Here is a 22,309-nt window from a genome sequence, read left to right as displayed (position 1 = left end):
ATCACCTTATTGATGTACAGTAAACTATTATTTAATATAATATAAACACATTTCAGTATTTTTTATTTCGCTTTTTAATTGGATTAAAGAGGGATCTTTTCTACCTTCCTGCACTTACATTTAAGTCAACCATTGCTCAGAAACTGCAATTGCTTCTAAAACGTATTTATAGTTTTAAGGCATTCATGGTTTCCATGGTAACTGGGACTTGTAAGGTTATAATAACCATCTCAAAGAGAAAAGTCTACAGTTTTTCCATCATTCACTTTCACCTGTCACTTGCGTACAACTTACCCTCTATTAGAAAAAGGCATGTAATGTTCTGTAACCAGATAATTGATTATGTTAAATTATGCCATGAACAAAGAGTTCTAACTTGTAACATACAAGACCAAGCTATAAAGGTCAGAACAAGAACTGTAGATTCATAACATTTTCTGGGGAATCTTTCAGATTCATGTGTTTCAATGGCAGTAAGTGATTCTCCAGCAGAGAATCCTTCAACCCCATATTGGTATTTGTTACTTTGTTTCCTATTTGTCTACAAAATATAGTTATTTTGTGAATATACAAATTACCAAACAAAGGGCTAGGAATAAGTAGTACATTACAGTTTTCAGGTTTGCAAACCCACCAACTATATACAGGCACATAGGAAAATGAAATGTATCTCTAGCTTTAGTTTAGGAGTGATTGGGAAGAGATAGAAATAATATCTTTTCTCTTAGTTTTATAGTGAGTACTGTCACAACTGTTGCTGAAAGAGGAAGCAGGTGAGAGGGAATCTTTAAATTGGGACTATTCTGGTAACATTCGCCAAATAGAAGATTTCTCCTAATTTTAAAAAGATTTCTGCTCCACAGAAAGTGGAGAAAAATCTCCCCAGCAGGACAAGGGAGCAAAAGAACAAATTTAAAGCAATTTTACCTATTTCTACTTTATCACAACAAATGTTTTGGATAGAGGTATATTTTGGGAAAATGTGGCCTTTTATTGCCTCAGTGGTTCAATGTCCCTAGCTGTTCTACATATGATAAATCATACTTCCTTACATCATTACAGGGCTTTTCTCTGGAGTTAAATATGGTAAATTGCCATTTTTATCAAATGTTACATTCTTTATTGTCATAATCATTTTCTGGAGTTAAGAAGTGCAACCCTTAGTAGACCAGTAGACCCCTTAAAGATTAAGTCCTCTCAATTCAACAAACCACTTCACCTAATTATTACTGGCCTGATTTAAAGTAAATCTGTGCTTTCCAACTTGATTTGAAAAAAAGCACAAGTGCTTTAATCCACCAATCCCCAGCATATGCCTACTATTTTATTTGGCACTTTGTTCAGCTCAGGTTGCTGATGGAAATACTCGGTACCTCTGGATATAAAGACTATATAAGATAAGATATAAAGATGTGTCCATGACTATGTTTGTCGTGCTTTTACACATTGTCATACAATTTGGGTAGGAACTGTCAAAAAACCTGTTGCATACAGGAGTAGTTAAGGATTCACTGTCAGAATGACAGAGCACTGAACTACCGGTAGTTCTTTCCCCAAAAAAGGTATACAGACTGATGACACTCTTCCAACACCTCCTCACTCCATTAAGGCTACTAACTTGCATTAACGCAGGGGATTCTAGGTATGGGGAAGCAGGGTAAAGGCCTTTTTTTTACCCCAAACAGTCTTGTGAGAAGGAGGACAATACACAAAGATAAAAGAGCCACATAGAAATAAATAAAAAAGAAGAACACATCTTTGCAAATGCACTATATTTGCACCAACAAAATTAGTTTGAATGATGCTATGCTACTGTGGTGATTTCAAAGAATGATTGAACTCAATTAGTATATAGATTCCTTTTTTATTTAATGAATATTCCCTATTCAATTAGATTTTTGAACTTCTGCTTGGTCATATCCACTTTTTACAATCATCCAGTATAATGGAAGTCTGCTGTAAGAGTTTTATATCTTTAAACTTTTGTCTGTAGACAAAGGCTTTATGCCAAATAATTCCACCATGCTTTGTACCAGAAACTTGAGTTAAACATAGGCTAAAATACTTTTTATTGTACACTTTAGATGAGATATACAGTATTAACCTTTGTTTTTAGAGAAATATTTTTCTAACACTAGACCACCATGTTTTATGTTAAAGGCTGGCAGGAAAGACAAGAACGGCACAGGAGTGTTTGGGAAACCTAGGAGTTACTTTTACTCCTGTTTTGTGCCCCAAGTTTTCATAAATCAGAACATAAAAACTGCAATAAATGGGTTTGCTTACAGTATCACAATATTATGTTCCCTGTATTGCAATATGTATCACTAAATTCTTACCAATACATAGCCTTCCTGTCTGTACTAGCTCATCGTTAAATAACCATATGAAACAATGAAAATATGGAGAAAATGACTCTATCTATCTAATCTATATAAATAAATATATATATATATATATAAATATATATATATATATATATATATATATATATAGATAGAAAGATAATAAGAAATGAATAAAGCTACGTACACACTTCCAATTATTATCGTTGGAAAACGAACGACGAACGAACCTGCACGATATCTACGAACGATCGTATAGCACCGATCCTGCACATAGAGATAACGACACGATCGTTCGTAGATATTGTACACACAATAGATACGATTGTTTGAGCGATAGAGGAACTATGTGCACGACAGGAAAGTGAACGAACGTTCGTTTATTACGCATGCTCAGCCCATGGACGATCAACGAACGATCGTACACACGAACGATGGTCAACGATCGTCGTCCAATCCGATCCGCCGGTCCGGTCGTTCGTTTCCAACGACTTTCCTCGTTCGTCGGCGTCGTTGGTTACTTTTTTTACGAACGATTTTTGCCCAATCGATCGTTCGTCGTTCGTTTTGAACGATAAAAATTGGAAGTGTGTACGCACCTTAAGAAATGATTTTGCCAATTAGCAGAAATATTTGTAGGTGATTTACCGACCTGCCCACCAGTCTCTGACATCAATTTGGTAACATTTGTGACAACCCCTCTATGCAAATCTTCTTGCAAGATGTGTTGTGGGTTTCCTTTGGTCGGATTAGTGTGCTTTAGAACAGTATTGTGTGCTTTAGATCAGTATTGTGTTGAAATTTTAATTTCAAGATTTTTATTTTTCAACTTTTGGACAGATGTCCTGACATTTCCATCCACCACAAATTGAAATAATGCAATAGCCATACCCTTTTCTACCATCATGATTCACAGTTAATACTAGATATTCTAAAATGTTGTCTTTGGTTTGAGACAATAGTCTTTATCCTTATTGTTGACATCAAACCCTACCTTAAATTTAGAGTATTGTTCCAACAGGTTTGGACTTTGCCTATATGTTTTAAAGCAAACCGTAGTCTTGTTATAACTTTAATATTGTTATAACTATAAAATTCTTTATGGAAAGCAATGGCATATCTGCCATTCCAGTTAAATTGAAACAATATTTCTGTTTGTAGATAATTGCACTTTGATACAATTGTTTACCTATCACCTTACCTGAAGGATCTTGTGGTGGCTTTTCACAGCCTGTCTGTCCTTCCTACAAAACTGTGAATGAAAGGGGGTTTCCATAATTACCCACAGATCTAAGGACAAATTCCAGGTAGAAAAAAAGTAAGAGAAAGAGGAGTGAAACCTCTAGGCTTTGCCAACTAAAAGGAAAAAAATTGAGATGCTGTAGTATGTTCTATTTATGGACCTGTTTAAATTTTAGGCAGAGTATCAGCTACTGCAACTGATATCCTTGAGGTTAGGTGCCTTTTACTTTCAAAAAGTGCTACCACTGTCACATACGGTCTTCCCTGCATGGGAGATTGTATTGAGATGCTGTCAACATTAGGGTGAATAGGGGAAATTATGGTTTCCTAGGTAAATGTGAAACTACAGTTATATTTTTTTATCTCTTCCTTGACTTTCACCAGGCCAGAGGAAGTCCCATTTGACAATGAATGAAGTCCTGTGCCAGAATCGGTGGTCAACTTAACTGGGAAAAGATAAGTACTTGAGAATTCTTTAGAAAGACCATCAGGTGGCGACGGGTAACACTTTTTTTTTTTGTATGCTTTCAATGGGCAGAAAGAAACACAGCATGAAAATACTTACCTAACACCAGCTGTCATTAACCTGGTCAGTGGGCTATGTCTTTATATAAACATAGACAGTGCACAGAAATGTAATTACAGAAAATAAAAGAGAAAAATGGACTTTCCTGAGAGATTTTTTTAGTGAACAAATAAAAAGTAGCACCAAAAAGGATTATATTTACAAAGGTAATGCATCAAATTGAGAAGGCATGGAGGGGAAGAAAGGAAGGGGTAAGGAGGAAAGAGTTGAAACAGAATGATGGGGGTGGGGGAAGAAGGGGGTAATGAAATGGGTATGTATCAGTAGGGAGGGGGAAAAGATGTATGGTTTAGTACTGAACTATAACAAATCTGGATAAGGAGAAAAAAGGTCAGCGGGCATAGCTGATTTTTATAATCAAGAGGATTTGGGCATGATCAAGAAACAAGACCACCCTGTAAATGCTGTCATGTCATGCCATGTTCATAATATCAATAATTCCCATAAACTAGTGTATCACCATAGGGGTGAGGGATTTATTTTAGGCATACATTGATCTCCCCTCATGGAGTTGCAATGATCATGAGAATGGTGAGGAAGCAACCCAAAACTACACGGGGGTAACTTGTCAATGATCTCAGGGTAGCATGGGACCATAGTCACCAAGAAAACAATTGATAACACACTGCGCCGTGAAGGCCTGAAATCTTGCAGAGCCTGCAAAGTCCCTCTGCTCAAGACAGCACAAGTACAGGCCCGTCTGCAGTTGGCCAATGAATATCTGAATGATCCAGAGAACTGGGTGAAAGTGTTGTGGTCAGAAGAGACCAAAATTGAGCTCTTTGGCATCAGCTCAACTCGCCGTGTTTGGAAAAGGAGGAATTCTGATTATGACCCCAAGAATACCATCCCCACCGTCAAACATGGAGGTGGACACATTATTCTTTGGGGGTGTTTTTCTGCCAAGAGGACAGGATTTGAAATGTACTGTCAAATCTTGGGTGAGCACCTCCTTCCCTCAGCCAGGGCATTGAAAATGGGTCGTGGATGGGTATTCCAGCATGACAATGACCCAAAACACACAGCCAAGGCAACAAAGGAGTGGCTCAAGAAGAAACACATGAAGGTCCTGGAGTGGCCTAGACAGTTTCCAGACTGGATAATAGGGGATCAAATACTTATTTCACTCATTACAATGCACATCAACCTCTGACTTTTGAGCACTGGGTTTTTGAGGGTTCTTTTGTTGTTATTCTGTCTTTCACAGCTAAAATAAACCTACCAATACAATTATAGACTGGTCATTTCTTTGTCAGAGGGCAAACGTACAAAATCCACAGGGGATCAAATACGTCTTTCTCTTACTGTAAAGGGGGCTATTAAGAAAGTGGATCAGCTGAGGATTAGTCCAGAAACCCAGAGGTCTGATTCACAATGTTCAGTACAGCCCATTTTCTAGATGATAAGGAATGCATAACTCAAAATTGAGATACATGGTATGATGTATAAATGTTGAGAATAGTATGGGCTCTTGGGAACTCAGGCAAATAATCTTCAGCAAAAGAGAACAAGGGTCAATTTCTTAAGAGCAGTATGTGTACACCGGTCTACTAGATGTGTTAAAGGGACCACTGAATGATATTGCAAGGGATCTGGTAAGCCCAAACCTTCTCTGCCTTTTGGGAAGATGAGTAGAGTATGATGAATACATGAAAGGAATTTAGACCATGGAAAAGTTGTAAATTCCATCTATAGTTTACATAGATATGAAGTGGAGTTAGCAATAAGTAGTGCCATACAGTTTAAATATGGAACCAGATACATCCGAACTGCAGCACACACCTAGTAAGAGAGCTTCCAGGATAGGAGCTTCCAAAGAAATTCCTCACTAATAGAGAAAATAGTCTAGTTCTGGATTTAAAATTGTATGTTTTATAGCAGCATCCTGCAACTGAGCTTTCCCTGCAAATGTTGGAGGCTTTCCCAGCATGGCAGCAGGAAGCTACTACCTCCTTTATTGAGCCTTGTTGTCCACAGCCTTGAGACCTGCAACACTTAACAGTAGTGAATAGGCAAAGACTTATTCATAATATAAATGTGGGTGTGGAAATATGGCTGACCCATGCACTGTGTAGTGTAGAGCTCTGCTCCGCCACACACAGAGCTTATCAGTGGCCATCTAAAGTCAATTGTTGTCTTCTCAGAAGTTCCCTGTGGAGCAGGCAGACAAATTGCCTTCCTCGGATGTGTTGATGACAGGTCCTGGATCTGTCATCACTACAGGGTGGGGCTGCACATTGGTAAGTGCAAAACCTTACCACCCGCCAACAAGTTTATTCCTCTTGAATAGGGACATTACAGTATTATACAATGCCATAATAAATTATATCCTGGTACTAAAACATATTAATCTGCGATGATGGTGGTGTTGTTTTAATTGCCAATTAATTTGAATATCACTCCAAGGCACAAAAGCAAACCACTTGAATTACAGTATACTACACAGCATTGTAATGTGGTGTATTGCCAAAACAGTGTCAAGTCCATTTGCCTGAAACGGCTATAAGGCACCTTAATAATGGTATTATAAAGCTTTTAGAAAAGAAAATTCAGAACTCACCTTCCTAATCTGGATTTGTTTTTGTCTTTTAAGCCCAAAATATTGTACATGCTGTCAAGTGATACTTTATGGGCAGCATTCAGGTTACCAGGAAGTAGCAGACCAAGCCCTAACATACACAACTGGAAAAATAAAATAGCTTTAAATCTAGGTGTTACATTTCTGGAGTCTGGTAATAGAGATACATATTGAACTCAAAGAGAGGGAGGGGGGTGTATTCAGACATTTAAAAAAAAATCATTTTTAATGTACTACCATAGCAGTGGCTGTATTACTGAATATTAGATACATCACCTAAAAGTTAACCAACATGCAAAGAAAAGTGTATTTAAAACTTGTTTCTTTATTCTGAGGGTGCAAAAGATTGTGAATGGTTCCTCTAAGTATGAAAGATACATTGCTATGTGTAAGTACCAGTTACCGGTACTTACTTTGATTCATGAACCTAAGACAGTTATGTTAATCAAGAAAAGTTATTAGCTGCATCCATGTGCATCAGACTTTGTTATAAAGTATAGAGGTTTTACCTCAATGCAAAGGTCACTAGCCTTGTTGTGTCAGCAATGACTATCTCCACATCCCCCCAGGGAAATATTTCCATTAGCATAATAGGCTCCATTCTACAAACTATAACCATGACATTTTAAGACTAAATTTATACTCCAAGTACATTAAGGCAGTCCTTTTAACAGCTAATGTACTTTGTAATACACCCACACTTTTCCACTAAGCAGCGAACATCTGCATAATACAAGTATGTGCATTGTGGTGCACTAGGAAAAAATTGACCAGTCATGTTTCAGCATTATGGTAATGCCCATCCTACCAGAACACACGTTATTCTATCCTTAAAAGAGACCTGGTCACCACACCATGCCTACCAAAGGTGATGGGCATTTACTTTATTAAATTGGAATTTGACTAGCAAAACTATTTGTGCTACAATATACCCTATACAAGAAAAATACTGTGATGTGTTGTTTTGCCAAAACTGTGTCAGGTTCATTTAAAGAGATATTGCCACCCCACCATGTCTACCAAGGGTGGTGTGTGAATACACACTTTATTAAATAGATTTCAATATCCTACTGTTCTTTACAACACTTAAGGAAAGGTTTATTCTAGCTAAATGCTGACCCCATTTCTCAGCAATGAAGAAGCCTCTGTGTGAGCCAGCATTAGCCACCTATTGCAGATCATGCAAGGCTTCTCCTGAACCCTGGCAGGAGCCTAGGCAAAGAGATGAAGCATCTAGCTCTAGATGGACGAAAAGCAGCCACAGCTTTTTAAATTTAAGTGCATTTACATATCTTAGTGGGCAAAGGAAGAGAAAAACCAGTGGCTGCCATTTTGAAACATCAGTAACCCAATACCCTTCTTAATCACCACCTGAACCCCAATCTGGGTACTTGTTCTTTGGGTGAGCAATTTAAATAATTTAAGCCTTCAACTTCAATCAATAGAAGGCAGCTTTTTTTTACTCATTAAAAAGTTTAATTTAAAGGAAAACTGTACTGTGAAAATATAGTGGCTGCTGTGATCACTTAATATATCAGGCGTCTGACTTGAAAGTGAAAAACATTGATCACTACACAAAAGACAAAAATATAGCTCAAGCTACAAGTATAGTATTTTTTTTGTTGATTACAGGATTCTAAAAAGAAAAGTTATTTTGCAATCATGCTGGTCAAACTGCTTATGCACAAGTACATGGTTTTCTGACCCCCCCCCCCCCAATCCACATACCAGTTTTCAAACAAAAGTATTAGCTAGAGCCAGACAACTAGCATTTTCAATAACATCAGCCAATATATATTTCTACCAGTACAGGTTTCCTTTAAAGATACCAGCAGGTTAACCAGTACCACACCCAACACAATAACAGAACTACCATTCTAAACAATAAATACAGAGATGACCATTTATTGCACAAAGTGTTTATTCCATTTAACAAATACTTAGAGGGAAGACAAGTTTAGACAGACAATTCCCTTTTTGGCATTCCACAATCCAACATATGACTGGTAGGTCACATCGTCATTCACAGTGCATTTGAATCTCCACCAAACGATTTCACCAGATCACGTGGAGGGTCCAGATATTCTGTCTAGCTCTGCTTTTCTTGTTCGATTGCTGCAAGGCATGAATTATTAATTACATTACCAGCAAAGCAAATTAGAGGGAAAAAAAAGCAAAAATGTACATTTTGAACAGGAATTAAGCGGATAACAGAACATGCAACAGGGTGTGTCCAGACTCACTCTCTTTTGTAGGCAGTGTGTTCTTCTCGTTTGTCTCGGTTTTCTTCAGCTTTGACCTGTCGAAGCTGTCAATCTCTTTCAGGTTTGGCTTGTCTGCCATCTTTGATCTCTTGTCTCTGCAAAAAGAGCAGATGGAGAGGAAATGTTAGGACAGACGCTGCACCCACTGATTCCTCATCCACCGAGCACCCTCCTGCTCCTCTCATCACCCTACTGCACCAAGGGTGGATCACAGCAGACACATAGGATGCTTTATTCATTTCAAATGGCAGGGTATCACTGATCAACTAGGAATAGACAGCTAAAAGCAATAAAAACATAACATTAAAAATGAATGGTGATCTAGCTTTGCGAATTAAGTAGCTGACATTACAAAAAGCTTCCCATGATTTCTAGCTGCATCTGGTGACACATGCCTGAGATCAGACATCCTTACATGATGGTTCTATAGACAATTAGCAGACAAATCTTATTAGATATGATCACTGCAAATAATAAAGCCTTATTAATACCACCCACCTCCATCAACCCATCCTGGTACTCACCTGGCAGTAGTTCTAGCCGGCTCGAAGCTTCACAAGAGGAACAATGGGCAGAGAGCTCCGGCCCCCCCATTTATACAGCGAACCAGCCCAATGCATTCGTCATGGCTTCACACCATTGGCTGATCCCAAATGAAGCTGTCGGCAGAGCTGGCCACGTGACGCAGCCCGAGCATACGCCCAGTGATGGATCGGAACCAGCACGTGGGTGTTAGTAGAACAATGAGTGGCAGCAGGGATGAGGGCTATGGGGCAGCAAAGGGAAAATGTCTTCTCGGTTCTAACGGTTTACTGAATGTTGTCATCAGGCATGTCAGCTATGTGTAGTGAGGTTCCATCAGGATGGCAGCCTGCAGGTCCTAGCACTAGGCACAGTCACTAGGATGCTGCTTTAATAATGCAGCTTGGATTCTTCTAACCAGTGTTATACTCCATATTAGTGATGATGTGTGCATGCCGACTTAACCCCCTGGACTGGCAGCACACCACCATGCATATTGAGCAACAGTGTAGAACAGGATCATGGATGTTCCCAGTCTGCCCTGAGCTGGAAGGGCAATGTCTAATTTAGGGTTTTGTTCTGGCTGAAGAGCATGCACTGACCATTTATACTGCAACATATGGGCTGACCCACTAATTACATTGATTGAGGCAGCACACAGAATGGGTGCAGCTGCATTGCATATAATAAGATTGTTTTTCCTGTGATGTCTGGTGTGAATCCAACATTCCCTGATATAGAATCTTCCAGGTCCATGTGTTTAAAAGGCAGTAACTGATTATCCATCAGTGATTGCCAGATTCACTGCTTTATAAATATGTTTGGCTCAATATACTGCATTGTGTGAATAAGCCCTTATGGGTGCACACAGTTACTTTCATGCCTGTAGCAATTGAGTTACAATACTTTATAATAACATCTGTCAAATGTTTGGTTTGTATGCAGGGCTGTCCATTGTAAGATGTTGTATAGCAGAAGACCCATACAAAGCCCCATCTGACATAAAAACTAACCAGTTAACACAGCCGTTTCCAACCTGGATTCATCCAGGTTTTGCTAGGGGTTCCTTCAGCTTCGGCTGACTGTCCCCGTAATATGATGGTACACTCACACAATTTACACACTTGCAGTTTATTAGGCCTGGGACACTTTGCAGTATAGGATAACACCAAAGCTCTTTCCACCCGCTCCCTCTACTAACCACCATTTTAAGGTATATTTTTCCACTGCCCTTCTATGGCTTTAGCACAGGTTCTTCAAGATCTAAAATTTATTTTAAGGATTCCTCAGGAGTGAAAAGGCTTAGAGGGGTTGAGCTAATATTTTTTTGCTAAAATAACTTCAGTTATGCTATAATATAACACTGCTGTGGCTTACATTTGCTGTCAGTGTGACATGACCCAGTAATTGACTATACACCATTTATCTTTGTGTTTGTATAATCTCATGGATCCACAAGCAAGCAGGTATTACATACCATTTGCTGTAATGGTTTGCTTAGGTAAGTCTTAACATTACATAGCAGGTTATGTAAACCTTAAAACCCTTTCCCAGCCACCATCTATAATGATTTCCAATAGTACTAAAATAAAAAATGAAATACCTCCAAAGGTGTTCCCCACAATGTCCCAATTGCTGTGCCTATGAAGAAAGAAACAACTCCCTGTGCTGCAAAATCAGAGCTAATTTGTATGCCACCTTCTCTCGTTGGCCAATCACAGGTCATTCACAAAATACAGGGCACTCGGACTGGCCAAAAAGATGAGCTGCATCAGTGAATTAAAAAGACAGGATAAAAAAAATCAGCTTTTGCAGCAGTACTCAGCTTCATTCCAAAGATGTCTTTTTAAATTCAGGATGAATGATGGCCCAGACTGCCAAGTGTCTTTGCCTTTGATTATAAAGTAAAACACACAGTGCTGGGCTCATCAGTCTCTTTTTCCATCACTTTTCTTATAAAGTGTCACTATGATTGGTTGTATCTTCATTTCACACTCTACGCTTTCCTATACAATAACCACAAGAGGCTAATACCCAATCAAGTGTAAGCAATTATACTGCTTTCTTTAGAAAATACATCTAAGTAGAGAAATATATTAACCTGTGTACCTTATAGCTGCCTGGGGTTAAACTCTAAAAAATACTACATGGATCAATGTCATTTCTCGTAATATTGATGGCAAAAGCAAATGTGGAAATTAGCAACAAAACTGAACATCTACACATAAGTGTATTTATTTACCGCAGATGCACTTATCTTTATAATGATGTACTAATGTAGTTTTTGTAGTAAAAGACCTGCGTGTATTATTATGATGCATTGTATAGAGCATGCACTTTTAATAAATATAGTAATAAATATATATTTAAATGCTTATCTAAATGTTTTGTGTATGCATTGATAACTTCAATTTCATTATTTATTCAGAGCTGCAAAAACAATATTGAAAAACTTTGTTATGTTAAAGCAGCTGCCACAGCACGGTTGGTTCAGAGTAACCATGAAATGGGTTGTGAAATGCCAGGCACATGGTCTTAAAGCCTTGGGGTGACATTTAAAATAATATAAATTACCACAAAAGAGTGCAGAATCCTTTTATTTATGTATGTAAACCAATACATCTCTAGAATCCTGCTCCTGGCGTGTTTATATCTACATAAATCATCTCACCTCTTCCCATCATATATAACATGTACATTACATGCCATAGATTTATTCCAACTTTAACTGGGGAAGCTCAGCTTTAAGTTACTGAAGTTCCTTGGTGTGATGAGATGATGAGATTAGGGACACATTGTCTATATATGTGTTGGCTTGTCCTAGGGCTGAGGGCACAGGGGTGCCCTCAGAAGAACTGCTGTGCATGTTTGCATGCTGCCCCTGTGCTGTGTCATTAAGTGCCTCACAATCCTTTTTGCTTTTATTGCAGCATTTTCCCTGGACAGTCTACCCTGCTGTGTGCTCTGATTACTTCTATTGGCCAATGTGCTAACTGCAGCCTGGACACAAATGGTGTGCTGTGCTTGGGGTAATGGAGCATGTAATTTTAACAGGTACAATGCCGCCTCCTAATGGCCATGGCTTCCCAGGCCAAGGCTTAGATACCCTTTGTTGGAAATCCGGCCCTGGCGATAATGACCGAGTGTTAGTGATCAATGGTAGGAATAATGTCTTGATCCTATGTGAAAGGTATATAAGAATGGTTCTTTGTGAAAGGATCTTTTGTACCTTTCCATACTTCCTAAATCATTTAAAACTACTCAGCAACTTGGGTTAGGTCAATTGACATTTTGGCAAGCAGTATACAGCAAAGCTTGCAGAGTATTGTGCAGTCTGAAGTATGAAATAGACAACATGAGTGAAGTGGACTATGTAATGTACAGAATTTTATTTAGGGACTGGATGTCATGAGTATGTAACATACAAGAGAGTCTATGGATTGCAGTGGTCAGGCGTAGGTAGCCTAAACAATGCAGAGGTCAGGAATGTAAAACTTGCACTTTCAATGCAGGTCAGTAGGAGGTAAAAAAGTTTTTATCTTTAGTTAGTTAGAGAAAAAATTGCCCTAACATCAGTGATTATTCAGAGGAAGAATTGATATTATTAATCTTTCCTTATAAAACACTAACATAATACACAGCACTGTACATGCCCAGTGTCAGGTGGTAAGTAAAAAAAAGGATTCCTCAGCACCAGTAAAAGGAAAAATGCCCCAGTGTCAGGTTGTCAGTAAAAGAAAGGTTTCCCCAGTACCAATGGAAAGAAGAATGCCCCAGTGTCAGGTGGTCAGTAAAATAAAGGATTCCCTGCACCAGTAATAGGAAGAATGTCCCAGTGTCAGGTGGTCAGTAAAAGAAAGGATTTTTCCAGCACCAGTAAATGGAAGAATGACCCAGCAGCAGTGGTTTGTGGGTGGAACAATGCTTCAGCATTTGTGGCCAGTGAGAGGAATAATTGTCCTGGTGGTGGTGGTTGAAGGGTGTCATAATAACCCAGTGTTTGTGGTCAATGGGGGAATAATGATCTGGTGAATGTGGTACGTGTGGAAAACCTCTAGTTATCATGTTCACATCCCCAAGTTGGCAGTCAATGGAAGAAATACTGTCCAGGTGTTGGCGGTCAGTGAGATGAATACTTTCCTAGAATTACTGATGAGTGTAAAGAATAAGGACCCAGTGTTGGTGGTCAGTGAGAGGTCTAATGGCTCAGTGTTGGTGGAATTGACCCTGTACTGTGGAGGTCACTTTGATGTTCTTCATGTAGCACTGTATATACAGCGCGCCCCATGCACAGACAACTTGTATAAGCCGCTGTTTGTCTGCTCTACAAGTTCTGATACTGGACCTGCAGTACCTCAGAATTAACACGAACCATGGAATTAGGGGAATGCCTTACAATAACACCGCCTTGTATCTGCGGATATCTCCTCAGTTAAAATATCCGCGCCCTTACGCTAAAACATAATTCATAGGAACAAAATTCCTATGTTGATATGGTACATAAGAAGTGCTGGTCTCTGGTAAAAAGGCTGCAATTCAGAGATATCAGGTGGCGGTGGCAGGGTGGGCTCTAGCAGTACGTAGATCGCAGCATGTATGATCTGGAGGAGGAGAGAAGGACCATCTTTTTAGAGCAGGGGTGTCAAACTCTGGCCCGCGGGCCAAATCTGGCCTTCGAGGTTTTTTTTTTTTGGCGCTCCCAAAGAATTTCAAAAATGAACTACATCTGGCCCTCCCGCCGTGTTACCACCTCACATCATCATTTTCAATACATGCAATACATAGACATTATTCCTGTACACCCATCATGTGACACAAAGCCTAGGCCAGGGGTCAGCAAACTCCAGCCTTAAGGCCAGATACGGCCATTCTGGCCTAACGCCCCCTGGACGTTCCGGCCTAATGCCGGCCGGCAACCCACGGCTCCAGAGCCGCAAGTTGCCGGTCGATCGGCCAGGGGGCGTTAGGAACTACTGGAGCCGCTGGAGCTGGTGCTTCCGCCGCCATGGTAAATAAGGAAAGCTCCCTGAAGGTAAAAACCTTTCCTCTGCAATGCATACAGAAGAGAGGGATTTCACTTCAGGGTGCGCTCCCTGGTGGTGGGCGGGTCCATCCCAGTGTGCTCCCACCCACCCCATAAATGGCCTAGTGGCCATAAAACTTTGCCGACCCCTGGCCTAGGCAATGAACACATGATGCCTGACTACCAGGGGCATTGTGTTAGTTTCAATCTATTAGAGACTGCATAATGTAATATTTAGTGCCAGACAAACTTGTGATGTGAGAGAATGAACAACACACAGCCTACATAGATAGATAGAAATAAGTCTTTTCAACCCTAAAGTGTGTGTGGAGGGGCTTGTTTTTGTTAGTTTTGGATGAAGTAGTAAACATCCTCAATAAAGTTTTAATTTCGGCCCTCAGTGTATTTGAGTTTGACACCCCTGCTCTAGAGGATGGGAAATAGCCTGCTCAGTGTGACCAGGCTATTTACAGAACCCCTAGTGGTCAGGTCCTGTACAGGGGTTTGAAATAGCCCACTCATATACAGCTGACATTCAAAAATCTGGCAGCCTTGGGACCCGAGGAGTGCTGGATTTTTGAAAATTCCGGATTTTTGAAATTTAAAATTACCTCCACACACAGACCAGACTTCCTCTCGCAGCAACTGCGTACCTCTGGCACACTTTCAGGGAGCAGGCAGCAGGGACGTCTTAACGGCTGTTTCTACAGAACAGCGCCATCAAAACATCAGTGGCCAAAGACTGTACTGCAGTCCCTGTAATAAAAATGCAATCTAAAGTTCATGCCTGAAAACTGAAGGAAACGGATTATCAATGGTCAGATTTTCAATTGTCAACTGTATGAGCAGGCTATTTACCATCCAGTACAAGGACCTTTCATGCCCCCTAGAGGTCAGGTCCTGTATGGGGATATGAAACAGTGCAGAAGCAAAAACAGAATTGCTTAAAATTGGGAAAGGAAGGACTAAACAAAGGACTAAACAAATATCTAAATGTAGAGAATTCCCTTTATTCCCACCAAGCAATAGGACCTACCTACTTGGGGAGTTAGATAAAAATGGCTAGGGTAAGGAGGCATACTCTACATTAGACAATCAAAAACAAAGAACAGACCCTAAAGTTCAAGCCTGATACAGTAGTAGGATTGGGGAACATCAGAGAACCACACCAAAAACATATATCAGGCAACTATAAACAAAAAAAAAACAATATAAATATATTAGTGCAACTGTTCAGTCCCAGGCAGGAGAGGTCCAAAAGATCTTCCCACCATAGCAGTACCCATGTCATATCGGAAGACAGTAATCATCATCAGTAAATGAGAGTAAGTAAGTAGTAGCAAACTGTATGGCATTCAGTAGTATGGATAGATGGAAAAAAGGTTCAGTCGTTATCCAAGAAGTGCAGCCTTAGTTGGTCACACTAAGTAGGGATCGTTACACCCAGTGCAGACTGTTCTTAGGCTTCCACAGTGGTGAGGATGACCCCATTTGTATGTTGAATGACAGTACTTAATTAAGTCAAGTAGCAGGCGCATCTTTAATGTGCCTGGACATATCTAGCAGTAGGTGGATTTGAGCGCCATCAAAATCAAATGGGCCTTCGAGCCATGCTTTTCACATAATTGTTACAGCAAAAATAGTGAACTGTACAAGTCACATCACTGGGCATAGCGGACGACTGTGACATGGAGTCAGGAACCCAATGTACTTAATCTTCAGCGCTGTTGTCAGGGGTTTATCCAATAAGATATTGAAGATAGCAGTGATGGTAGCTTCTAGATCTGAAGATGAGGTAGCCTCTGGCTGGCCTCCAACCCTAATATTATTTCTGCAGTTGTGGTAGAGGCAACCTTGGGTGGTTTCCGGGCGAGCTTTAAGTTTTAAAGACTTGTATGAATTTGTAGAAATCTTTGCAGACGGAAACACAGAATCACGGGGCCTGCAGGATGTGTGGGCACCATCTTTATGTCAATCAACTTTTATTAGTTTTCAGAAGAAAAAAAAAACAAACATACATAGCAAACATTAAAACATAGCTGATAGTGATATATATGTAAATATAAAACTTTTAACAAAAAACAACTAAAAAGAAACAACGCAGCCCAAGGGGAAAGGGGTGGGAAGGGAAGGGAAAAAGAAATTATACACCACACAGAGTTGGAGGAAATAGGAAAGTACCCTCAAAACAGAAACAGTATCCTAACAAATATACAAGAACATTAAGATAAGTACATTTGGAGTCGGGGAGATTCTTTAAACCAATCCCACGTGGACCAAACAATTTTGAATTGTTCCATTCTGTCATCATCTTCCGCCACCAACATTTCCATATGGCGGATTTTTTCAAGTTCGGTCACCCAGTCAGCTATAGAAGGAACAACAGGCTGCCTCCACAATCTCGGGATAAGAACCCTAGCCGCTGTAAGAAAATGACGTAAAACACCTCTTTTAATGCTTTTAAGTGAGCCCGGGATCATAGATAAAAGGGCTACATTAGGGGTGTTGGGTACGGTAGATCCGGAGCAGTCATTAAATATCTGAATAATCAGATCCCAGAAACGAGATAACTTTGAGCATTCCCACCAAACATGAAGCATTGTCCCCCTATGCGACTGGCAGCGCCAGCAGCGATCCGATTGTGTGGGAGAAATTCTATGCACATCTACAGGACAATAATACCATCTGGACAAGATTTTATAGTTAACCTCCTGGGCTTTACAGATCAATGCCAGCTTGTGTGTAAGGATAAACAATGTTTCCCAGTCGTCTGCACTTATGAGACTAGTCAATTCCCTCTCCCAATATCTGGTGTATATAGGGGCCATAGACTCAGAATTTTGTGTGAGTAGCCTATATAGCTATGAAACAATATGGGAAGGGTGAGCGGGTGAGCTAACTAACTGCTCAAATTCCGTCAAATTTCTGCACAGCAAAGATGGGTCAGTAAAAGAGGCTACAAAAGACGTTAATTGCCTGTACGAGAGCCAGGATAGCAGCTTACTTCTGTTGGAAAGGTCTAGGGAAGATAGAGGGGGGACCCGCCCATTATGAACTATATTCCTAAGGTGACAGTTGTCGGAGGCGGACCAAGATAAAAATTTGGCAGCTCTCATGGCAAGTGAAAATGCTGGGTTATCGAATAATGGTGTCATGGGCCCCGGTTTCGTAAACAAATCGCCCGATCTAAGGAGAATATCCCAAATATGTAATAAATCCATAGTAAGTGGAGGTATGGGGGAGGTCAGCCGTAATAACAACCGGTCCACCCACGGCAAAGCCTGGAGACTCACTGGAGACAAAAATTCTTCCAGCAGCACCCATTCCTTCAACTCCCGATTGTGGAACCAATCCGTCGGCGCACTAAGACGGATGCCCTATAGTTTGAAATAATATCAGGGGCCCCCACTCCTCCTCTACACTTGGACTTAACCAATACACTGAATGCCAATCTGGGGCGCTTCCTATGCCATAGGAATTTTAAAAACAACCTATGTATTTTATGCAAATATGCAGTTGGTAAAAATATGGGAACCGTTTGAAATATATATAACAGTCTGGGGACAATATCCATTTTTAGAGTATTTATACGAGCAAACCAGGAAAGAGGCAGGGAGTCGTATTTCTGAAGGTCGGATTGAATTTTACTATACGCTTGGGAATAATTAAGTGAGAACAAATCAGAAGGATCCCATGGTATCATTATACCCAAATACTTAATGGCATTAGGACAAACCCGAAAGGACATTGTGTATAGTAGACATTTGAGTCGAGGCTAAAGTGATATTTGGAAGTTCGGATTTGGAGTAGTTTACCTTGAAGTTGCTAAGTAAACCAAAGTCATCAAATTCTTTCAGTACCGAAGGTATCGTGATATGAGGGGATGGTATATACAGCAGAAGATCTGCAGTAGTTTACCTTGAAGTTGCTAAGTAAAGGAGAGTTTATAATGTGTATCCCCTATCTGGAGCCCTTTAACATCCGGGTTGCGGCGCAAGGCGAACGCCAAATGTTCCATAACTAGGGCTTAGAGCAATGGGGAAAGAGGGCACCCCGTCTCGTGCCATTTTGGATTGTGGGCACCATCTTTGATAGAAAACCTGAAGGATCTGGGTCCCTACACCACAAAAATACTGTGGGGGAAGAAAAAAAGTTATTTAAATTAGAACATATGGATCTATAACTCATTATAACCATAGAACATACAGTACTTGCTCAAAGAATCTGGGTTTATATTAGTCTGAAATGACAAGCACTGGATCCCATCACAGTGCCATGGAAAGTGCCACCAAGGTCCCTAAACCAACTCATGTTCACAAAAAAACAAGCAGACAAGCAAACAAAACCCCCTAATCAATATTAAATAACATTAAAATGGCATTGGTTAGCTACTGCTTACTCTCCTTGCATAATATCCTAGCTACATACAGAGCTGAATACCTTATAGGTGGACCTACCAAAAAAAAACCTGATCAATCTTTATTCAGTGTGGCTGGCCTTTGTATTACATATGTGTTTTTGGATAAAGAGGATTGTGTAGATCGACTGTAACATGTATGTCAGTGCTTGAGTCAGTTTGGGATGGGCAACCACAGTGGTTGCATTTGTCTTGTGCTTATGGCACCGCAACCTCATGGATGGATAAACAGGGGAAACCCTGATGACAGCTCAACCATCATCAGGGATCCCTTTTGCTCAGCCAATCACGGAGCACTAGAGGTGAATAGCGACACTTGTCCTCATTTACCCCTAGTTCCTGGGGATCCCACACTATCAGGAGTCCCACAGTTGTGCTCATGACATGAATGCAGCCGTGGGAATCATCTTTCCTTGTGGGATAACCTGTAAAAAAAAAAAAAAAAAAAGTTTAAAAGTTTCACTAAACACACACATTTCATAAATTACTTTAACATTAAAGCCTCCTCCTCTTTTTTGTTTTAATACATTTTTTATTAGACAGCTGTTCACTGGTGTAGAAATCCAAAGGATCATATCAATAAATGATTATGGAATGTCCAACTGTAAAAAAAATAAACAGCCAAATTGCAAAGACTGCGCATGTCCCAATTACACACGACTTCCGGGCTCTTGTTTGGTATGTTATCCCAATCTATATTGCTACATTTGATACTGTGCTTACCATTTAGCACAATAGCTGCTTTTGTTTTTTAAACTTTAATGTTTCAATGTCCATTTTGCAATTAACAAAGTTATTGTTAATGCTATGTTATTGTGTTTGTAGCCTATTGTTTCATTGCAATATTATGTCTTTATTACCACCTTTAAATGTTTGTTCTGCATAAATATTTTCCAATCCAGTTTTCCACTCTTTATAGGTTAAAATTGCATATTGGTTTTGTAAGTATTTTTTGAATGCAATATTACTTGGGACATTTTTAACTATTTTGGCTTTATATGGAATGGTGGGTTTACATGTGTTTGTGCATTTTATTTTTTGTCATGTAAATTTAATTGTGTCTGTGTGCTTTTTATATTTTAATGTGACCTTTTAGAAAATGTGTTTATTTTAAAGTTGTTTTAAAAAAATTTGTATTTTTTGGTTTGTTTTATGTGATCTCCTTTACAAGCTCCCAGCATCTTTTAACCTTGGGTGATCCATCATTCCTACAATTTAACAAGTAATTTGTGATTTTTTTAAGCATTTCCTTTCTAAGAATTGGTGAAAGGGTAAAAACAGCACAATTGTCTTATTAAAACTCAGTTGTGTGGTGCGCATAGTTGTGCGCCAAACTTCAGGTGTTTCATGCGCATTGTTGTGCACCAATGCAGACCTGCTATGTGCGCGTGAACTGTGTTCTATCAGTTGAAAAAGCCGCAGGACACTTTTGTAAAGGAAAAGGATCCTCATTCAGGTAAGTTTTTAGTTGTATGTGTATATTATTTGTTTTGCTTCATTTGTACTCATGTATTTACATACATGCATATAGGTATGTATGCATTTATATATTGAAAAATCATCCTACGATTTGGGATGTCATGGGGATGGCTCAAAGCAACATTCATGGATGATATTGCTTCTGGTTAAAGGAGGAATCCACCTTTATGTGCTTCCACTACCAAGCTGAGGTGAGTAAGTAAATATATAGTGGGCCGAGGTCTAAAATGGCATTTAAACCTGCATAAACACCCTGAAAGGCTGTAAAAGCAAGAAAATATGTTTGGCACAAAGTGTATTTGTCCCAGAAAGTTTTATATACTAGTACTATTGGAATTGCGTACACACCTAAATAATGCATACAATCCTGTATTTAATGAGCAAAATTAAGTTGAGCAACAACAGAACTTCTGCTCATTTCCAAGAGTGCCTGACACTGCTTGTGAGCTTGGCAATCAATGTGCTTTGATGTTGTGCTTGGCAACCTGGACCTCCTTCCATCACCATCAGGTGTGTTAGAATGAGTATGCAATTCAGCTGGACAACTAATTGACAACCAGTTTGGACAGCAAGTGGAAGTGAGCTTGTATACAATAGTGCTAAGATCAGGCACCACAGCACAATGACAGCAAACCGATAACACAACTACAAATGAACAGAGGAGTTGTGCAGAACAGTGGAAGCAAATCATGAGTAAAGTATGTTAAAGGAAATCCACAGCTTATTCAGAAAATGTCAAACTATTAAAAAAAATAAAAGAAAAAAAAACACAACATTTTATTCATAAAAGGAATATATAAATAATACATTCAAATAACAATATGTGACAATCTGACTTTGAGAATTGGCCAAAGGCAACGAGAGGGGTCAAGTAGCAGTTTGTAGTAGAAACCATGCATACATTTGTACTTATTTGTGGCAAAACAAATTACAAAACACTGTTGCACTGTGAAACGCGTTGTCCCCCCACAGACATTCTGAGAAACGCATTGTCCCCCCTGCATCATTCTGTGAAACACTGTCTCCCCTTCCTGTACCCCCATATTACCTCACAATAGGAGTGTACCCCATCACCTGTCTCCTCCTTCCTGCAACCTCATATTACCTCACAACAATAAAAGTGCACCACATTCACTGTATTTCCCCCTCCTGTACCCCTATATCACCTAATAGAAGTGCACTCCATTACCTGTCCCTCTCCCTTTACCCCAATATTACCTCACAACAATAGGAGAGCACCCATCACCTGTTTTCCTTCCCTCCTTAACCCCCATATAACCTCAAAACAATGAGTGGCCCCCCATTATCTCATGAGCCCCCCTCCTTTACCCACATATCACCTCAAAACAATATGAGTGCCCCCCATCATCTGTATCCCCCTCCTGTACCCCCATAATACCTCACAACAATAGGAGTGCACACCATTACCTGTCTCTCCTCTTCCTCCTGTATGCCCATATTTACAACAATAGGAGTTCCCCCCATCACCTGTCTTTCTCCTGTAACCCCAAATTACCATACAATAGGAATGCCCCCATCACCTGTTTCCCCCTTCTGTACCCCCATATTATCTCACATTAGGAATGCACCCTATCACCTGCCCCCTCCATCACACCCATATCACCTCAAAACAATAGACGTTCCCCCCATCATCTGTCTCGCCCCTCCTGTACCCCCATATCACCTCACAACAATAGTAGAACACCTCATCACCTATCGCTCTCCCTCCTGTTCCCCCATATTACCTCACAACAATAGGAGTGCCCCCCATCACCTGTCTTCTCCTCCTGTACCTCCATAATATCACAGAACTGGAGTGTACCCCATCACCTGTCTCTCCCCTCCTTTACCCC

General features: G+C 40.0%; 1 protein-coding gene across 1 annotated transcript; it reads right to left on the bottom strand.

The window, feature by feature from the left end:
* Positions 1-8,654: 8,654 nt before the first annotated feature.
* On the bottom strand, positions 8,655-9,690 carry LOC140327742 (thymosin beta-10-like). The gene is made up of 3 exons (XM_072407095.1): positions 9,540-9,690; positions 8,995-9,110; positions 8,655-8,866 (listed from the first exon to the last, which is right to left on the bottom strand). The coding sequence occupies exons 2-3, from the start codon at positions 9,092-9,094 to the stop codon at positions 8,841-8,843; spliced, it is 126 nt and encodes a 41-aa protein (XP_072263196.1). The 5' UTR covers positions 9,095-9,110; positions 9,540-9,690; the 3' UTR covers positions 8,655-8,840.
* Positions 9,691-22,309: the final 12,619 nt, after the last annotated feature.

This window comes from Pyxicephalus adspersus, chromosome 3 (assembly GCF_032062135.1).
Source record: "Pyxicephalus adspersus chromosome 3, UCB_Pads_2.0, whole genome shotgun sequence".
NCBI classification, from domain to species: Eukaryota; Metazoa; Chordata; class Amphibia; order Anura; family Pyxicephalidae; genus Pyxicephalus; species Pyxicephalus adspersus.
The sequence above is the reverse complement of the archived record's forward strand: the minus strand, read 5'-3'. Positions and strand labels throughout refer to the sequence as shown.